Genomic DNA, 17,284 nt, shown 5'->3' on the forward strand with positions numbered 1-17,284 from the left:
CAGCCCGCCGTTGCCAAGGCAACCCGCCACAGCAGAGACTCCGCCCCAACAGAGGCGGGCCACCATCGCCAAAGCAGTTCTAACTACACCCATATAAACAGGACTGCAGGGAAGTTCACTCGTCGGGGCGGAGCCCACAGCAGCTCAGCAAAGCTGCTATAGGCCGACAGTGACTAGGCTGCCTCCTTGCTGGGCTGGGCAGGTCTGAAGGGAAAAAAAAAAAAAAAAAGAAGGCAGCAGCATAACGGAAACTCATAAATAAAGCCCTAAATCCCTGGGACAGAGCACCTGGGAACAAAAAGCAGTTTATGAGTTCTGCTGCAGCAGACCTAAAAGTACCTGCCCAGCAGCTCTGAATGAACAACAGCAGAGCTCGCAGCTCACCATTTGAGCTCCTATAAAGAAGAGACCGTCTCCTCAAGCAGATCCCTGACCCCTATATATCCAAAAAGACACCTCATAAAAGAGAGATCAGATTGACACTAGGTGGGTATCCTTCTGGGACAAAGATAGCAGAAGAAGAAAACTGGTAACAACCCTTGCTGTTCAGCAGCTGCTGCAGGTGAACCCCAGGCAAGCAGGGCCTGGAGTGAACCTCAGCAGACCTACAGCAGAGGGGCCAGACTGTCAGAAGGAAAACCAAGAAACAAAAATAACCTCATCATCAACAAACAGAACGTCAATCTGAAAGATTTGAGACCCAGTCTGAAAGCCAGCAACTATGAAGTCGACAGGTGGATAAATCCTTAAAGATGGGAAGAAACCGGCGCAAAAAGGATGAAAACACCCGAAACCAGAACACCTCTCCTCCTAAAAGGGATCACAACTCCTCACCAGCAAGGGAACAAGGTTGGATGGAGAAAGAGTATGATGACATGACAGAATCAGACTTCAGAAGGTGGGTAGTAAGAAACTTCTGTGAACTTAAAGAACATGTTCTAACCAAATGCAAAGAAACTAAGAACCTTGAAAAAAGATTTGACGAAATGCTAACAAGAATGGACAAAATAGAAAGGAATATAAGTGAATTGATGGAGCTGAAAAACGCAACACGAGAACTTCGTGAAGCATGCACAAGTATCAACAGCCGAATTGACCAAGCAGAAGAAAGGATATCAGAGGTCGAAGATCAACTCAATGAAATAAAACGGGAAGGCAAGACTGGAGAAAAAAGGGCAAAAAGGAATGAACAAAGTCTCCAAGAAATGTGGGACTATGTGAAAAGACCTAATCTACGTTTGATAGGCGTACCCGAATGCGACGAAGAGAATGAATCCAAGCTGGAAAATACTCTTCAGGATATTATCCAGGAAAACTTCCCCAACCTAGCAAGGCAGGCAAACATTCAAGTCCAGGAAATACAGAGAACACCACAAAGATATTCGTCAAGAAGGGCAACCCCAAGGCACATTTCAGATTCACCAGGGTCGAAATGAAGGAGAAAATACTAAGGGCAGCCAGAGAGAAAGGTCGGGTTACCCATAAAGGGAAGCCCATCAGACTCACAGCAGATCTCTCAGCAGAAACCCTACAAGCCAGAAGACAATGGGGGCCAATATTCAACATCCTTAAAGAAAAGAACTTTCAACCCAGAATCTCCTATCCAGCCAAACTAAGCTTCATAAGTGAAGGAAAAATAAAATCCTTTGGGAACATGCAAGTACTCAGAGATTTCATCACCACCAGGCCAGCCCTACAAGAGCTCCTGAAAGAGGCTCTACACATATAAAGGAACAACAAGTACCAGCTCAACTAAAGGGCAAAACAGCCAGCTAGCACCAAAATGGCAGTATCAAATTCACACATAACAATATTAACCCTAAATGTAAATGGACTAAATGCCCCAATCAAAAGACACAGAATGGCAAATTGGATACAAACACAAAACCCATCAGTGTGCTGTATGCAGGAATCCCATCTCACATGCAAGGATACACAAAGTCTCAAAATAAAGGGATGGAGGAAGATTTACCAAGCAAATGGAGAGCAAAAAAAAGCAGGAGTTGCAATTCTCGTCTCTGATAAATTAGACTTTAAAGCAACAAAGATCATAAGAGACAAAGAGGGACATTACATAATGGTAAAAGGATCAATGCAACAAGAAGAGCTAATGATCCTAAATATATATGCACCCAACACAGGAGCACCCAGATACATAGGCAAGTTCTTAATGACTTACAAAGAGACTTAGACTCCCACACAATAATAGTGGGAGACTTTAACACCCCATTGTCAACATTAGACAGATCAACCAGACAGAAAATTAACAAGGATATCCAGGACTTGAACTCAGACCTGGACCAAGCAAACCTAATAGATATTTATAGAACTCTCCACCCCAAATCCACAGAATATACATTCTTCTCAGCACCACATCACACCTACTTGAAAATTGACCACATAATTGGGAGTAAATCACTCCTCAGCAAATGCAAAAGAACGGAAATCGTAACAAACAGTCTCTCAGACCACAGTGCAATCAAGTTAGAACTCAGAATTCAAAAACTAACTCAGAACCGCACAGCTTCATGGAAACTGAACAACTTGCTCTTGAATGTTGACTGGATAAACAATGAAATGAAGGCAGAAATAAAGTCCCTCGAAACCAACGAGAATGAAGACAGAACATACCAGAATCTCATTTAAAGCAGTCTCTAGAGGAAAATATGTAGCAATAAGTGCCCACATGAGAAGCAAGGAGCGATCAAAAATTGACACCCTATCGTCAAAACTGAAAGAGCTAGAGGAGCAAGATCAAAAAAACTCAAAGCCAAGCGGAAGACAAGAAATAGCTAAGATCAGAGCAGAACTGAAGGAGATAGAGACACAAAAAACCCTTCAAAAAATCAATAAATCCAGGAGCTGGTTTTTTGAAAAGATCAACAAAATAGACAGCCCACTAGCCAGATTAATAAAAAAGAAAAGAGAGAATAACCAAATTGATGCAATAAAAAACAATAAAGGGGATATCACCACAGATTCCACAGAAATTCAAACCATCATCAGAGATTATTACAAACAACTCTATGCACACAAACTAATAAACCTGGAAGAAATGGATAAATTCCTGGACACTTGCCTCCTGCCAAGCCTAAACTGGGAAGAAGCCGAAACCCAGAACAGACCCATAACAAGGTCTGAAGTTGAGGCAGCAATTAAGAGCTTACCACCCAAAAAAAGCCCAGGTCCAGATGGGTTCACAGCTGAATTCTACCAGACATACAAAGAGGAGCTGGTACCATTTCTTCTGAAACTATTCCAAACAATACAAAAAGAGGGAATTCTTCCCAAATCATTTTATGACACCAACATCATCCTGATTCCAAAACCCGGCAGAGACTCAACAAGAAAAGAAAACTTCAGGCCAATATCCATGATGAACATAGATGCAAAAATCTTCAATAAAATACTGACAAGCCGATTGCAACAGCACATCAAAAAGCTTATCCACCATGATCAAGTAGGCTTCATCCCGGGGATGCAAGGCTGGTTCAACATACGCAAGTCTATAAATGTAATTCACCACATAAACAGAACCAAAGACAAAAACCACATGATTATCTCAATGGATGCAGAGAAGGCCTTTGACAAAATTCAACAGCCCTTTATGCTAAAAACACTCAATAAGCTAGGTATTGATGGAACGTATCTCAAAATAATAAAAGCTATTTATGACAAACCAACAGCCAATATCATACTGAATGGGCAAAAACTGGAAGCATTCCCCTTGAAATGTGGCACCAGACAAGGATGCCCGCTCTCACCACTGCTATTTAATATAGTATTAGAAGTTCTAACCAGAGCAATCAGACAAGAAAAAGAAATAAAGGGCATTCAAATAGGAAAGGAGGAAGTCAAATTGTCTCTATTTGCAGACGACATGATTGTATATCTAGAAGACCCCATCGTCTCAGCCCCAAACCTCCTGAAACTGATAAGCAAGTTCAGCAAAGTCTCAGGATACAAAATCAATGTGCAAAAATCACATGCATTCCTATACACCAATAACAGACTTAAAGAGAGCCAAATCAAGAACAAACTTCCATTCACAATTGCCACAAAGAGAATAAAATACCTAGGAATACAACTAACAAGGAATGTAAAGGACCTCTTCAAGGAGAACTACAAGCCACTGCTCAACGAAATAAGAGAGGACACAAACAGATGGAGAAACATCCCATGTTCATGGTTAGGAAGAATCAATATCGTGAAAATGGCCATACTGCCCAAAGTAATTTACAGATTCAATGCTATCCCCATCAAGCTACCAATGACCTTCTTCGCAGAACTGGAAAAAACCACCTTAGACTTCATATGGAACCAAAAGAGAGCCCGCATAGCCAAGTCAATTCTAAGCAAAAAGAACAAAGCGGGGGGCATCACACTACCAGACTTCAAACTATACTACAAGGCTACAGTAATCAAAACAGCATGGTACTGGTACCAAAACAGAGATATAGACCAATGGAACAGAACAGAGGTCTCAGAGGCAACACAACATATCTACAACCATCTGATCTTTGACAAACCAGACAAAAACAAGCAATGGGGAAAGGATTCCCTGTTCAATAAATGGTGTTGGGAAAGCTGGCTAGCCATGTGCAGAAAGCAGAAACTGGACCCCTTCCTGACACCTTACACTAAAATTAACTCCAGATGGATTAAAGACTTAAACATAAGACCTAACACCATAAAAACTCTAGAAGAAAATCTAGGCAAAACCATTCAGGACGTAGGTGTAGGCAAGGACTTCATGACCAAAACACCAAAAGCATTGACAACAAAAGCCAAAATAGACAAATGGGACCTAATCAAACTCCACAGCTTCTGCACAGCAAAAGAAACAATCATTAGAGTGAATCGGCAACCAACAGATTGGGAAAAAATTTTTGCAGTTTACCCATCTGACAAAGGGCTGATATCCAAAATTTACAAAGAACTAAAACAGATCTACAAGAAAAAAAGCTAACAAGCCCATTCAAAAGTGGGCAAAGGATATGACCAGACACTTTACAAAAGAAGACATACGTGAGGCCAACAAACATATGAAAAAATGCTCATCATCATCACTGGTCATCAGAGAAATGCAAATCAAAACTACATTGAGATACCATCTCACGCCAGTTAGAATGGCGATCATTAAAAAATCTGGAGACAACAGATGCTGGAGAGGATGTGGAGAAATAGGAACACTTTTACACTGTTGGTGGGAGTGTAAATTAGTTCAACCATTGTGGAAGACAGTGTGGTGATTCCTCAAGGACCTAGAAATAGAAATTCCATTTGACCCAGCAATCCCATTACTGGGTATATATCCAAAGGATTACAAATCGTTCTACTATAAGGACACGTGCACACGAATGTTCTTTGCAGCACTGTTTACAATAGCAAAGACCTGGAACCAACCCAAATGCCCATCGACGATAGACTGGATAGGGAAAATGTGGCACATATACACCATGGAATATTATGCAGCCATCAAAAACGATGAGTTTGGGTCCTTTGTAGGGACATGGATGAACCTGGAAACCATCATTCTCAGCAAACTGACAGAAGAGCAGAAGATCAAACACCGCATGTTCTCACTCATAGGCGGGTGTTGAACAATGAGAGCACATAGACGCAGGGAGGGGAGCACTACACTCTGGGGTCAGTTGGGGGGAAATAGGGGAGGGACGGTGGGGGGCGGGAAGCTGGGGAGAGATAGCAAGGGGAGAAATGCCAGATGTAGGTGATGGGGAGGAAGGCAGCAAATCACACTGACACGTGTGTTCCTATGCAACAATTTTGCATGTTCTTCACATGTACCCCAAAACCTAAAATGCAATAAAATAAATGGGAAAAAAAAAAAGAAATGGCTAAACTGTTTTCCAGAGAGACTGTACTCATTTACATTACCGTTGGCAATATATGGGTAATCCGGTTTCTCTGTATCCTTTCCAGCATTTGATGTTGTCACTATTTTTAGTTTTAGCCATTTGGAGAGATTTGTAGTTGTGTCTCATTGTGATTTTGAGTTTACCTGCTGGCTGCTGGTGTTGAACCTCATTCCGTGTGCTCACTGTCTTGTGTGTGTGTGTGTATATGTATGTGTGTGTATATGTGTGTGTGTGTGTGTGTATGTATACATATTAGATGGAGTCTCGTTCAGTCACCCAGCTGGCTGGAGTGCAGTTGCACGATCTCAGCTCACTGCAACCTCTGCCTCCTGGGTTCAAGTGATTCTCTTGCCTCAGCCTCCTGAGTAGCTGGGATTACAGGCATGCGCCACCATGCGTGGCTAATTTTTGTATTTTTAGTAGAGATGTGGTTTCATCATGTTGGCTAGGCTGGTCTCGAACTCCTGACGTCAAGTGATCCACCCACCTTGGCCTCCCAAAGTGCTGGGATTACGGATGTGAGCCACTGTGCCCAGCCTTCTTATATATTCTTGAGTGAAAGATGTCTTCGTCTCTTTTGCCTAGGTTCTCATTGGATCCTGTGCTTTTTTACTGATGAGTTTTGAGAAGTCTTTATGTGTTCTGGATACTAATTATTGGTTCGATATGGTTTGCACATTTTGTCTCCCAGTGTGTAGCTTGTCTTTTCATTCCCTTAACAGGGTCTTTCACAGAGTACAAGGTTTTTATTTTTATGACATCCAATTTATAAAGTTTTCCTTGTATGGATCATGCTTTTGTGTCAAGTTCAACAACTTTTGTTTAGCTCTACATATGGAAGATTTTCTCCTAAGCTTTTAAAAAATGAAATGTAATATGTTGTCCAACCCTCATCGCTATCCAGTTCCAGAACATTTTCATGGGAACCCAGTACCCAGTAAGCAATTACTTCCCATTGTCTTACCCTCAGCCCCTGGCAACCACTGATCTGCTTTCTGTCTCTACCGATTTGCCTATTCTGGACATTTCACATAAATAGAATAAAAAATATGTGGCTTTTGTATCTGGCTTCTTCAGTTAAGCATAATCTTTTCAACGTTCATCCATGTGAAAGCAAAATCAGTACTCTATAATCTTTATGGTTAATATTCTAATAAATGGATCTGTTATATTTTGTTTATCCACTTATCAGTTGATGGACATTAGTTTCTAGTTTTTGACTATTGTTAAAAATGCTGCTGTGAACATTCATTTACAAGTTATTCTGTGGACATCTGTTTTCAGTTCTGTTGGGTACTGCCTAGGAGTGGACTTGCTGGGTCATATGGTGACCCTGTGTTTAGTCGCATTTGTGGAACTGCCAGATGGTTTTCCGAAGGAGCTGCACCATTTGCTTTTCCAGGCCACAATGTATGAGGGTTCTAATTTCTTTGCATCCTTGTTCTCTGTTTTCCAAAACATTTCATAGATTTACTTTGTACATTTAAGTCTATAATCAATTTTGAATTAATTTTTTATAAGGTATGAGACTGAAATAGAATTTCTTTTTTAAAAACATCTATGGATATCTAATTGCTCCATCACTATTTGTTGAAAAGACTCTTTCTTCCATTGAATTATTTTTGTGCCTTTGTCAAAATTCAGTTGGATATATTTGTGTGGGTCCATTTCTTGGTTCTCCATCTGTTCCATTGATCTGTGTGTCTACCCTACTGCCCATGTCATGGTCTCTATCGCTGTGGCTAACTAGTAAGTCTTGCAATTGATTAAACAAATCCCTCCTACTTTATTCTTCTTTCCCAAAGTGATTTTAGCTATTCTAGATCTTTTTCCTTTCCATATGCATTTAGAATAATCTTGTGTGCATCTATACAAAATCTTGTTGAGATTTTGATAGGAACTGCATTAAACCCAAATATAACTTTGGGGAGAATTGATATCCTTTGGCTAGAGAGAGCAGAACTTTCATTGGGGCCTTCTTTTGTCTGTGCCTATTTATGTTTCCAGGGTGCTGACTTATTTAGCTCTAAGTATGGAATAAGAATGCAGTCAAGAAGGAAACCCAGAGGGAAATCTCTATGATGTTATTTCTTAGGTCTTGAGGTTCCTAGCTGGTCTACCTTCTCATCTCTATCTTTCAAACCCTTCTTATATTTGTTTTATATATTATGTCTAGAGTTTTTAGTTGTACTTAGCGAGAAATAGGAAGTACATCTACTTCATCTTCCCCAAAGTGGAACTTGCACCTTCCTTTTTAACTTAACAATAGATGTTGGAGATTATTTCATATTAGTACATAAATTGTACACTTAATCTTTCATTTAAATCATTGTATTATATTTCATTTTTTTGCATGTGCCATAGTTTTTGAATCAGTCTCCTCCCGATGAGCATTTAGGTTGTTTTCAATCTTTTGCTGTTATAAACAGTGCTTCAGTGGATAACTTCGTATCTCTGTATCGGTTAGCATGTGTGTCAGTATAGCTAAAAGAGAACTTCCTAAGAGTAGAACTGCTAGGTCAAAGGATATGTGCATTTTACGTTTTGATAGATAATAGTACGTGGCTTTCCTAGAGATTGCCTGTCAATCGGGATCACTGTGAATGCTGCCTGTGTAGGCAGAACTCCTGGTCCTCTGAGACAGTTAGAGCTGGAGTCTTGAAGAAGGATAATTTGAAGCATCAGATCTCAGTATGCAACTTTTGGTGTGATCTGTATGGCACCTTTTAGCATTTCTTGAACCATTTTTCATATACTATTATGGAAAATATTTATTCTGATCAGGAACCCAAACTTTTAGAAATTTTTGAATAGCTGCTATGTAGCTATTGGTCTTATTAATACCCCATTTTACTCAAGTAAACTGTATTTTCTTCGCAAGATTTCTACGGATGTTAAATTCTCATTTGAGTCTGAATTATGCTCTTGTGGCTGCTGATGTTAAGCAGTACATTAATTGGACAATTTCTCTTAATTTACTGGGTCATTCAAATTCATAGACACTTCATTTGATTTGAACAATAACTTGTTCTCGAGTTTATTGTTATGATTTCCAGCTCAAGATTCTCCAAGGGATTTTTCTTTTTCTTGTTAAATCAACAAGTGGTGGATAAGCTGTGAATTTTCTTAAAATGCAGTCTTGCTGTATATATGTAATGGATACATTTGGTACATATTTACCTTTGTACATATTTATGCATATGTATCCATATTTCTCTTTTCCTGAGTTGGTAAACACTTCTAATTCACTTCAGTTTGAAAGCTTTGCTTCATGACCCAAGTACTTTTGGGCCATGAACACAGTTGTGACAAAGTAACAAGAAATATTTGGTATGTAATTGCTGGGGGACAAGTTAGAGGTGGTTTGTGTTCTTTATCTGCATAGAATTCTAATTCTGATGGAATGTCCTCTTCTTCAGAGCTGATATTTAACCCCCTCTCAGACAGGCTTTGGCAAAAGGTAGCCACAGTTTCCAACTCCGGTGCCCTCCTGCTCACATTCCTAATCTTTGGAGCTCCTTCCCAGTGTCACCTGCAGACCTGTCACCACTGGCCATCCGGTTGGACCTCCAGTCAGCCCTCCAGTGCTGCCAGGCTCCCCTCATAGCCTAACAGAGGGAAGACCACCTGCTGCATTTGTTATAATGGTTACTAACTATATAATGGATCTATATCATGGTATACATGTAAACATCTTTTAAAAATGTTATATGCAGTTAATTACAGTTAATAGTGGGAATTGTTTGTCTTTAGTAAATTTATATGCTATAATTTGGGAACTCATCTCAGTGACTAAGATTTTCCTTCCAAAGTAGCTTTCATGGGTGCTATTTAAAGATATCTGAATGACAGCATCATAAAAGTACAGTAGTCCCCTCTTTCACCAAGGGTTCCTTCCAAGACCCTCACTGGATACCGGAGACTGTGGCTAGTACTGAACCCTATATATATACTGTGTTTTTCCTCTATATTCATGCCTCTGATAAAGTTTAATTTGTATGGTAGGTACAATAAGATATTAAAAACCATACTTAATCAGAGGAGATACAATTATACTATGGCAACATCACTGCTCTTGTACTTCAGGAATGTTATTAAGTAAAATAAGGGTGACTTGAACTCAAGCACTGTGATACTGCAATGGTTAATCTGATGACTGGGGTGGCTACTAAGTAACTAACAAGGCAGGGAGTAGACACAGTGCGGCGATGACGACGGATGGGGGATGGGTCACGTCCAGGGGTTATGGAGTGGAATGGTACAAGATTTCATTATAATACTCAGAACAGCATGCAACTTAAAAGTTATGAATTTTTTATTTAATATTTTTGGACAGCGGTTGACTGTGGGTAACTGAGACTGTGGAAGGTAAAAGTGTGGATAAGTGAGGACCATGGTATTAATACATAGCTTTTCTCTTATACCACTTGATGGAATTCATGGTTAATTGGTATGATTTTTAAATTAAAATAATAGTTTCATATTTTATTGGATCATATTCTGAGATGTTTAAGATATAGTTTAATAATACATTCCCCTCCTTTAACCATGGAAAAAAGTTACCAAGTATTTACATATAATTCATTTAGTGTGATTTCCTCTTTTTTTAAGAAAAGTATTTTCCTTGCGTTTAAAATGTAAAAATTTTCCTATTTCTTTCTTCCTGTCCTCAAATCCACTGTGGGTGATAACCGTTTTTGCTGACACACAGCTTTATCAGGTATGACTCCTAAGTGTCGTGTTGGACTTCACGGATGTGTTGTTGAATTTTTCAAAGGAAGAACTTTCCACACTGACCTTCTACATTCCCTTGATCAGTATTTAGGAGTATTTTATGATCATCGCTGGGCTTTAAGGTCTAGAGTGCTCTTTGTATTCAAAACAAGTTTGCCACATGTGTTACACCTGGATTTCAGAAATTAATTGTGTTTTCTTCAAACATATGACTGTTGTATGTCGCTGGCTTTCTGTGTTTTTAATCTGTGTATAATTCTCTGTTTTCTTCTTTTATATATATGTATTTGTATACACATCTGTGTTATTCCTAACATACGTGTTTTTAAAAGCAGATACATGTTCTTAACCAGAACTTTTCTAACCAGATACATATTCCTAACCAGGCTGTTTTCAAACTGTGTTCATGAAATATATTAATCTAAGATGCTAAGCAGAGTGGCATAAAAATGTTTACCAACAAGTTTATTATGTTTCCCCTTGAGCAATTCACAATGCACATTAGCATATTAAAGGTTCTGGTTCCATGCAGTAAAGAAATTGTTTATCTTTGTTTATCTCAGCATCTTCAAGAAATATTTGAGTTTGAAACACTTCAGAATACACAGGGGTGTTGTAGGCCGCTGATTTGTGAAATGCTGTAAAAAATTGAGTAAGGTTTTCTTTGTAGTGTTTTAAGACATCAAATAAAATTGACTACAAGTGATTAAATTTTCAAGAGGTTAAAGCATTTAGCTGAATTGTATTTTGAGAGAGTATTTTCTTATAGAAATTACATTTTGAAATACAGCATTGATTTTTTTCCCCCATAGTATTATCTTTTTCAATATTTTTCATGGCCTTTAAAAAGAGTTTGTGAGACTAAAAATTCTGCCATTTTGTGGAAGGAGGGTTTTTAAAATGTTGTTACTGTCATTGCTTTCTTCTATAAGAATTTGCCTTTATCTTTAAAAAACATGTTTACTATTTCAGAGAATGTGACACAGGAAAGGAGGCCTCCCAAACTTGCCTTTATGTCAAGAGGTGTTGGGGACAAAGGTTCATCCAGTCACAATAAACCAAAGGCTACAGGTATGGATTAATAGCATACAACCTTTAGTAATTTACATAATGCTGAATTTGCCATCGCATTAAAACAGGTTATAAGCTCTTACTTCTTAACGTGTGTAGACTTTTTTCCTTCAAACATTTTTAGTAGTGAAACTAAAGCTTTTATAGAAATATTGTTGCTTAAGTCAAGTGTCCCCAGCCCTTTTCACCTCATGAAGAGTTCCCCATAAAGGACCTGTGTGTTTTGCTGGTCTATAATCAACTGGTTTTTGGAACTCCTTATTTGGAATATTTATATATATAGTTTAGGATTGCAGCTGTGTAAAATAATCCTATATGGATAATGTTATATAGGATAAAGTATACTAGAGATTAATTAAATGGTTTTACTAACTGGATGTGACACAAATTAAATCCCAAACTGCTAAGCAAAAATTTCTTCTGTTTCCCAGAAGCTTCCTCAATACGTGCGGAGCTCCATAGCTCTTTTTTGTTAGCTTCCTCATACTTCATAGATTTATAGAATAGTAGTTATACAAGCCAAACAGCTCATTAAAAAGCTCTAAGAAATTTTGTTAACTCAGATGTGGATTAGGAGAAGAATATCTTTTCTTCAATTATTACAATTTTGGTTCATTTAAAAGGAAATTATACTTTAAGAATTATTTTAGGCCGGGCGCGGTGGCTCACGCCTGTAATCCCAGCACTTTGGGAGGCCAAGGCGCGTGGATCACGAGGTCAAGAGATCGAGACCATCCTGGTCAACACGGTGAAATCCCGTCTCTACTAAAACTACAAAAAATCAGCTGGGCATGGTGGCACGTGCCTGTAATCCCAGCTACTCAGGAGGCTGAGGCAGGAGAATTGCCTGAACCCAGGAGGCGGAGGTTGCGGTGAGCCGAGATCGCGCCATTGCACTCCAGCCTGGGTAACAAGAGTGAAACTCCGTCTCAAAAAAAAAATAATAATAATAATAAATAAATAAATAAAGAAAGAATTATTTTATGTGACAGTGGGGCCTGAGAGACTTAGAATTAGTTGCAGGATATATACATGATAGTCTTTTTTTTATGGTAACCTATAGATCTATATGGGATAGCTCAAACTTGCTACTTTCACTTAAAGAGAAATAGACTAAAGATTTTTTGTGGGTTCTGGAGAGCCCACTGGCCCCACCATGACATGTCTTCTAGTTAACACTGAGGCAGGGTAATGTCTTGAAATGGCTGTGACATAGCTACACCCACCCTCTCACATAAAATAAATCCAATCTATAAGAAATAAAAATGCTTGATTTTTTCAAAGACACGAGGAATTTGACTACCAACAATTCCAAATGTTTAAAACTTAACTGTTTTAAACATAATTTGTGTATTGATTTATATACAGCATTTGAAGATTACTTTCTTTTCAAATGAACTGTTTTAAAATAATAGGTTAAATTTGTGAACCACTGGGTCTGTAGAATGAAGCTGGGGAATGGTGATTTGACATTTAGAAATAAGCTGCAGTACATGGAACAATTTCTTAAAGCAATTCATTTTAAGAAAATGAGTAGGCTTTTCTTTTAACTTACTCCGATTACCCTCCTATATTGACTTTTGGGCCCAAGGATGTTTTCAATATGGCCAAAATGGTTACCGAATTTTTAAAAGCCGAAGGCAATTACAAAACATATTGTTTTTATATACATTTATTGGTTATGTAAACAGTTGTTAAGATCGTACTCATTCATTTCTCTTACTAAAAAAAAACTTTGACACTATGTTGACTTTATTTTTAAATGAAACTTTTCTTGTTCTATAGGATCTACCTCAGACCCTGGAAATAGAAACAGATCTGAATTATTTTATACCTTAAATGGGTCTTCTGTTGACTCACAACCACAATCCAAATCAAAAAATACGTGGTACATTGATGAAGGTAATCTGTAATTTTAGAGTTCTTTATAATGAACCTCTCTTTTTAACTCATCATAGAAAAATGGCTTTTTAAAAACAGCAATATCTATAGTTTTTGGAAGCAGAATGAATAAACCACAATATTTAGTTTGTAATATTGCTCAACTAAAATATCGTACACAATTTGAATTGTACTACTGTTAAGATTATTAAAATGTTTAAGAAATGTATTAGTAGTTTGTTCTTTTCCTTTAACTGATCTGTTTAGGGTGGGAAATTTCTGTCTGGTTCTTTCTTGACCTCTTTAAAGCATTCCCTTTTAAAAAAAATTTATCTTCCCTTGTTTCTGGGACATCATTTTCTCCTAGTTTATTCTCTTCTTTGTTCATTTGTTCAACAAATATTTATTGAGTGCTTACGATGTGCCAGGCATTCTTTTAGGCATCGAGATGAAAATGGTGAGAAAAAATAGACACAGTTTGTGCCCCTTGTGAGTTTGCAGTTGTTAAGTTTTTGAGATAGAAATTAAACAACCACAGATACAGAAGTAGAGTTGCCTTGGTGATGTGCGCAGTAAAGGTACATGATGCCAGGAGAATACATCAAAGGTGATTTTTCTTAGGGTCTTGGGGATGCTTCTTTGGGACAGTGACACACGCTTAGGTTTACCAGAAGAGTGACAGATGACAAAGTGAAAGGGGCCAGAAGAACCTCCTCGGGAGGAGAAATAGCATATGGAAAGTACTCATGGAAGAATGAGTTGTATCCTGAGTTCATATTTAGCTTTTGTTTTTTTCTGAAGTAAACAATTAAGTCTATAAAATTCCCTTGTAAGTATTAATTTAGCCATGTTACATAAGGATTCTTTCTTTCTTTGTTTCTTTTTCTCTCTTTTTTATTTATTGTTAAAACTTACTATCTCTTTTTTGATCCATTAGTTATTTAGAAACGTTTCTTAAGGTTTTTGGTATCTTTTTATACTGCTTTCTCAATTAATTGTGTTTTGGACAAAGAGTATCACCTATACGATACCCACTGATAATAGATTTTTTTGTTTTGTTTTGTTGGGTGCCATTGACTGAGGTGCATAGATCGGGAGGTGGAGAGAGAAGCGAGAACACTGTTGGAGATATTAACTTTGTGATGCCTATGAGAATACTATGAATAGTCGGGAGGCCGGGGGGCAGTTGGACTAGATCTGTATATTTATTTTTAGAAATGTAAGACAGAGTCAATATTCTTGAATGCGTTTCTCTAATTAGGAATAATTTTTTAGTTGCAGAAGACCCTGCAAAATCTCTTACAGAGGTATCTACAGACTTTGACCGTTCTTCACCACCACTCCAGCCTCCTCCTGTGAACGCACTGTCCACCGAGAACAGATTCCACTCTCTACCATTCAGTCTGACAAAGATGCCCAACAGCAATGGAAGTATTGGCCACAGTCCACTTTCTCTGTCAGCGCAGTCTGTGATGGAAGAGCTAAACACTGCACCTGTCCAGGAGAGTCCACCCTTGGCCATGCCTCCTGGGAACTCACATGGTCTAGAAGTGGGCTCATTGGCTGAAGTTAAAGAGAACCCTCCTTTCTATGGGGTAATCCGTTGGATCGGTCAGCCACCAGGACTGAATGAAGTACTTGCTGGACTGGAACTGGTAATTTAACTTGATCCAAAAATTGCGATTTTTTTTTCTGTATGAGGTTTTGTGCAGATTTCCCCCTATTATATGTTTTTTGGGAAACTGTTATGTTTGTCAGAAAAGTTATCACTACAGAAGAATTTTTTCACCATGTTGCCTGACTTCCCTTTGCCACCCACTTGCGACCCACTTGTCCTAATGTTAGTTGATTTACATTCAAAAAATGAAAGCTGATTTTTAGGCCAATCTATTTAGGCTTCTTATATTAAACAGAATTCATTAAATCAAGCAAATTTTCCATCAGCCTTTCTCTTTCTTCTTCAGCCCCTTCTCCTGGTCATTTCTAATAATTATATCATTGGCTTTAAAATTAATCACCATTTTTAGAGATCTTTTGAGACCTTTGCTAGAGGGAAAGGGTTTCCCTTTAGAGATCAGGAGAACATATTGTTTGATATTTTGTAATCAGGAGAGGAGAACTTGAGTACATTTAGCATTTATTTATTTATTTAGAGATAGGGTCTCACTCTGTCGCGCAGACTGGAGTGCAGTAGCACAATCAGGGCTCACTGCAGCCTCGACCTCCCAGGCTCAGGCGATTCTCCCACCTCAGCCACCTGAGTAGCTGGGATTACAAACATTTACCACCATGCTCAGCTAATTTGTGTTTTTAGTAGAGACAGGGTTTCACCATGATGCCCAGGCAGGTCTCAAACTCCTGGACTCAAGTAATCCACCACCTTGGCCTCCCAAAGTGCTGGGATTACAGTGATGAACCACCGCATGTGGCCAATTTAAATATATTTCTTTTTTCTTTCTTGTTTGTTTCCATGCTAGTGAATACTATCTTGTGGGGCGTGGGGGTGAGGTGAGAATGCAGGTTGTTAGAATAAATAGCCTTCTCCTTCCCTGCCTGTTTTAATGCTTATAGAAATGGTGCAGAAAAGGCCATTAACCAGGGGAGGCCGAAGTGTATATTCTGAAAGGAAATATAGAAAGGAATTCATGCGGGATTAAGGGATTCACTTTTTAAATCATTAGCTGTTGGCCGAAGCACTGATTACTGAACTCCTTTATCTCGATGAGGTTCCCAGTACAGGTGCGAAGAGGGAATGGTGAGAAAGAGTATACTAGAAACAGGTCTTAGTAACCTTAGTTCTTTGTATACTGTCTCTGCAAGGTGTGGTATAATGCATATCGGAGCATTTCTTTTTCAGGAAGATGAATGTGCAGGCTGTACCGATGGAACCTTCAGAGGCACTCGGTATTTCACCTGTGCTCTGAAGAAGGCGCTGTTTGTTAAACTGAAGAGCTGCAGGCCTGACTCTCGGTTTGCATCACTGCAGCCAGTTTCCAATCAGATCGAGCGCTGTAACTCTTTAGGTATTTGGATGCTTTTCGTTTACTTAACAACCTGGAATGACTGTAATTCTAATCTCATATCATGTCATATTAGGTGATGGCGACAGTGTTTTAATATTTTTCTTGCCAATGCTCATTAAGCTTTAAATCAGTAAAAATTGTTGCATGGTATATAAGAAAGTTGTTTTAAGGGGACATCTTAAAAAAGTATTAGGAAGAGTATTTGAGACTTACAAAGTGAATAATAGTGTGATTTGTTTTTCTCTTCCTGTTGATTACACTTAGTTTTCAGCAATACCAGTGGTAGAAATTGAAATGTGACCTTTTTTTTTTTTTTTTACTGACTTCCCTCACAGTGTCTTGTTTAAGTACAGCAGTGAGTGCATCTTACAAAGAAATCAGCATTAGTGTAAGAAGTAAATTTCAACTGAGTGCTCTCCTTATCACGTGTAATTGGGGCAGGTTCCTGGTGCTGTTTCTTTCCATTGTTGGATAATAGTGGAAAAGCATCTTGGGGCTTCAGCAGGTGCAAACAGGAAAGTCATCTTCATGAAAAACACTTTTTATTATGTTGAAATAGTCCTTTGGAATTTTCATTTTCTTTTCAAACTTGAAGCATCTTCAGATAAACACTGAAATATTTGGGAAACATATTTTATTTGACAGGTGCTTTTTACACATAATACTCTAAAATGTGTTTTTAAATTGTGGAGGAAG

The 17,284-nt window shown here is 38.4% G+C and overlaps 1 protein-coding gene across 11 annotated transcripts in view; it reads left to right on the forward strand.

The window, feature by feature from the left end:
- CYLD (CYLD lysine 63 deubiquitinase) overlaps nucleotides 1–17,284 on the forward strand; it is a 65,209-nt gene that overhangs the window by 27,940 nt on the left and 19,985 nt on the right. For 8 of the 11 annotated variants that reach the window (XM_032255700.1, XM_032255704.1, XM_032255707.1 and 5 more), the window contains 5 exons: nucleotides 10,591–10,599; nucleotides 11,586–11,684; nucleotides 13,470–13,586; nucleotides 14,841–15,220; nucleotides 16,423–16,588. In XM_032255700.1, coding sequence (XP_032111591.1) covers nucleotides 10,591–10,599; nucleotides 11,586–11,684; nucleotides 13,470–13,586; nucleotides 14,841–15,220; nucleotides 16,423–16,588 — 771 coding nt within the window. The remainder of the gene's footprint in view (nucleotides 1–10,590; nucleotides 10,600–11,585; nucleotides 11,685–13,469; nucleotides 13,587–14,840; nucleotides 15,221–16,422; nucleotides 16,589–17,284) is intronic. The other 3 variants (XM_032255709.1, XM_032255710.1, XM_032255711.1) reach the window with 1 other exon arrangement.

Source organism: Sapajus apella, unplaced genomic scaffold (genome assembly GCF_009761245.1).
Source record: "Sapajus apella isolate SASKATOON/1434 unplaced genomic scaffold, GSC_monkey_1.0 scaffold90, whole genome shotgun sequence".
NCBI classification, from domain to species: domain Eukaryota; kingdom Metazoa; phylum Chordata; class Mammalia; order Primates; family Cebidae; genus Sapajus; species Sapajus apella.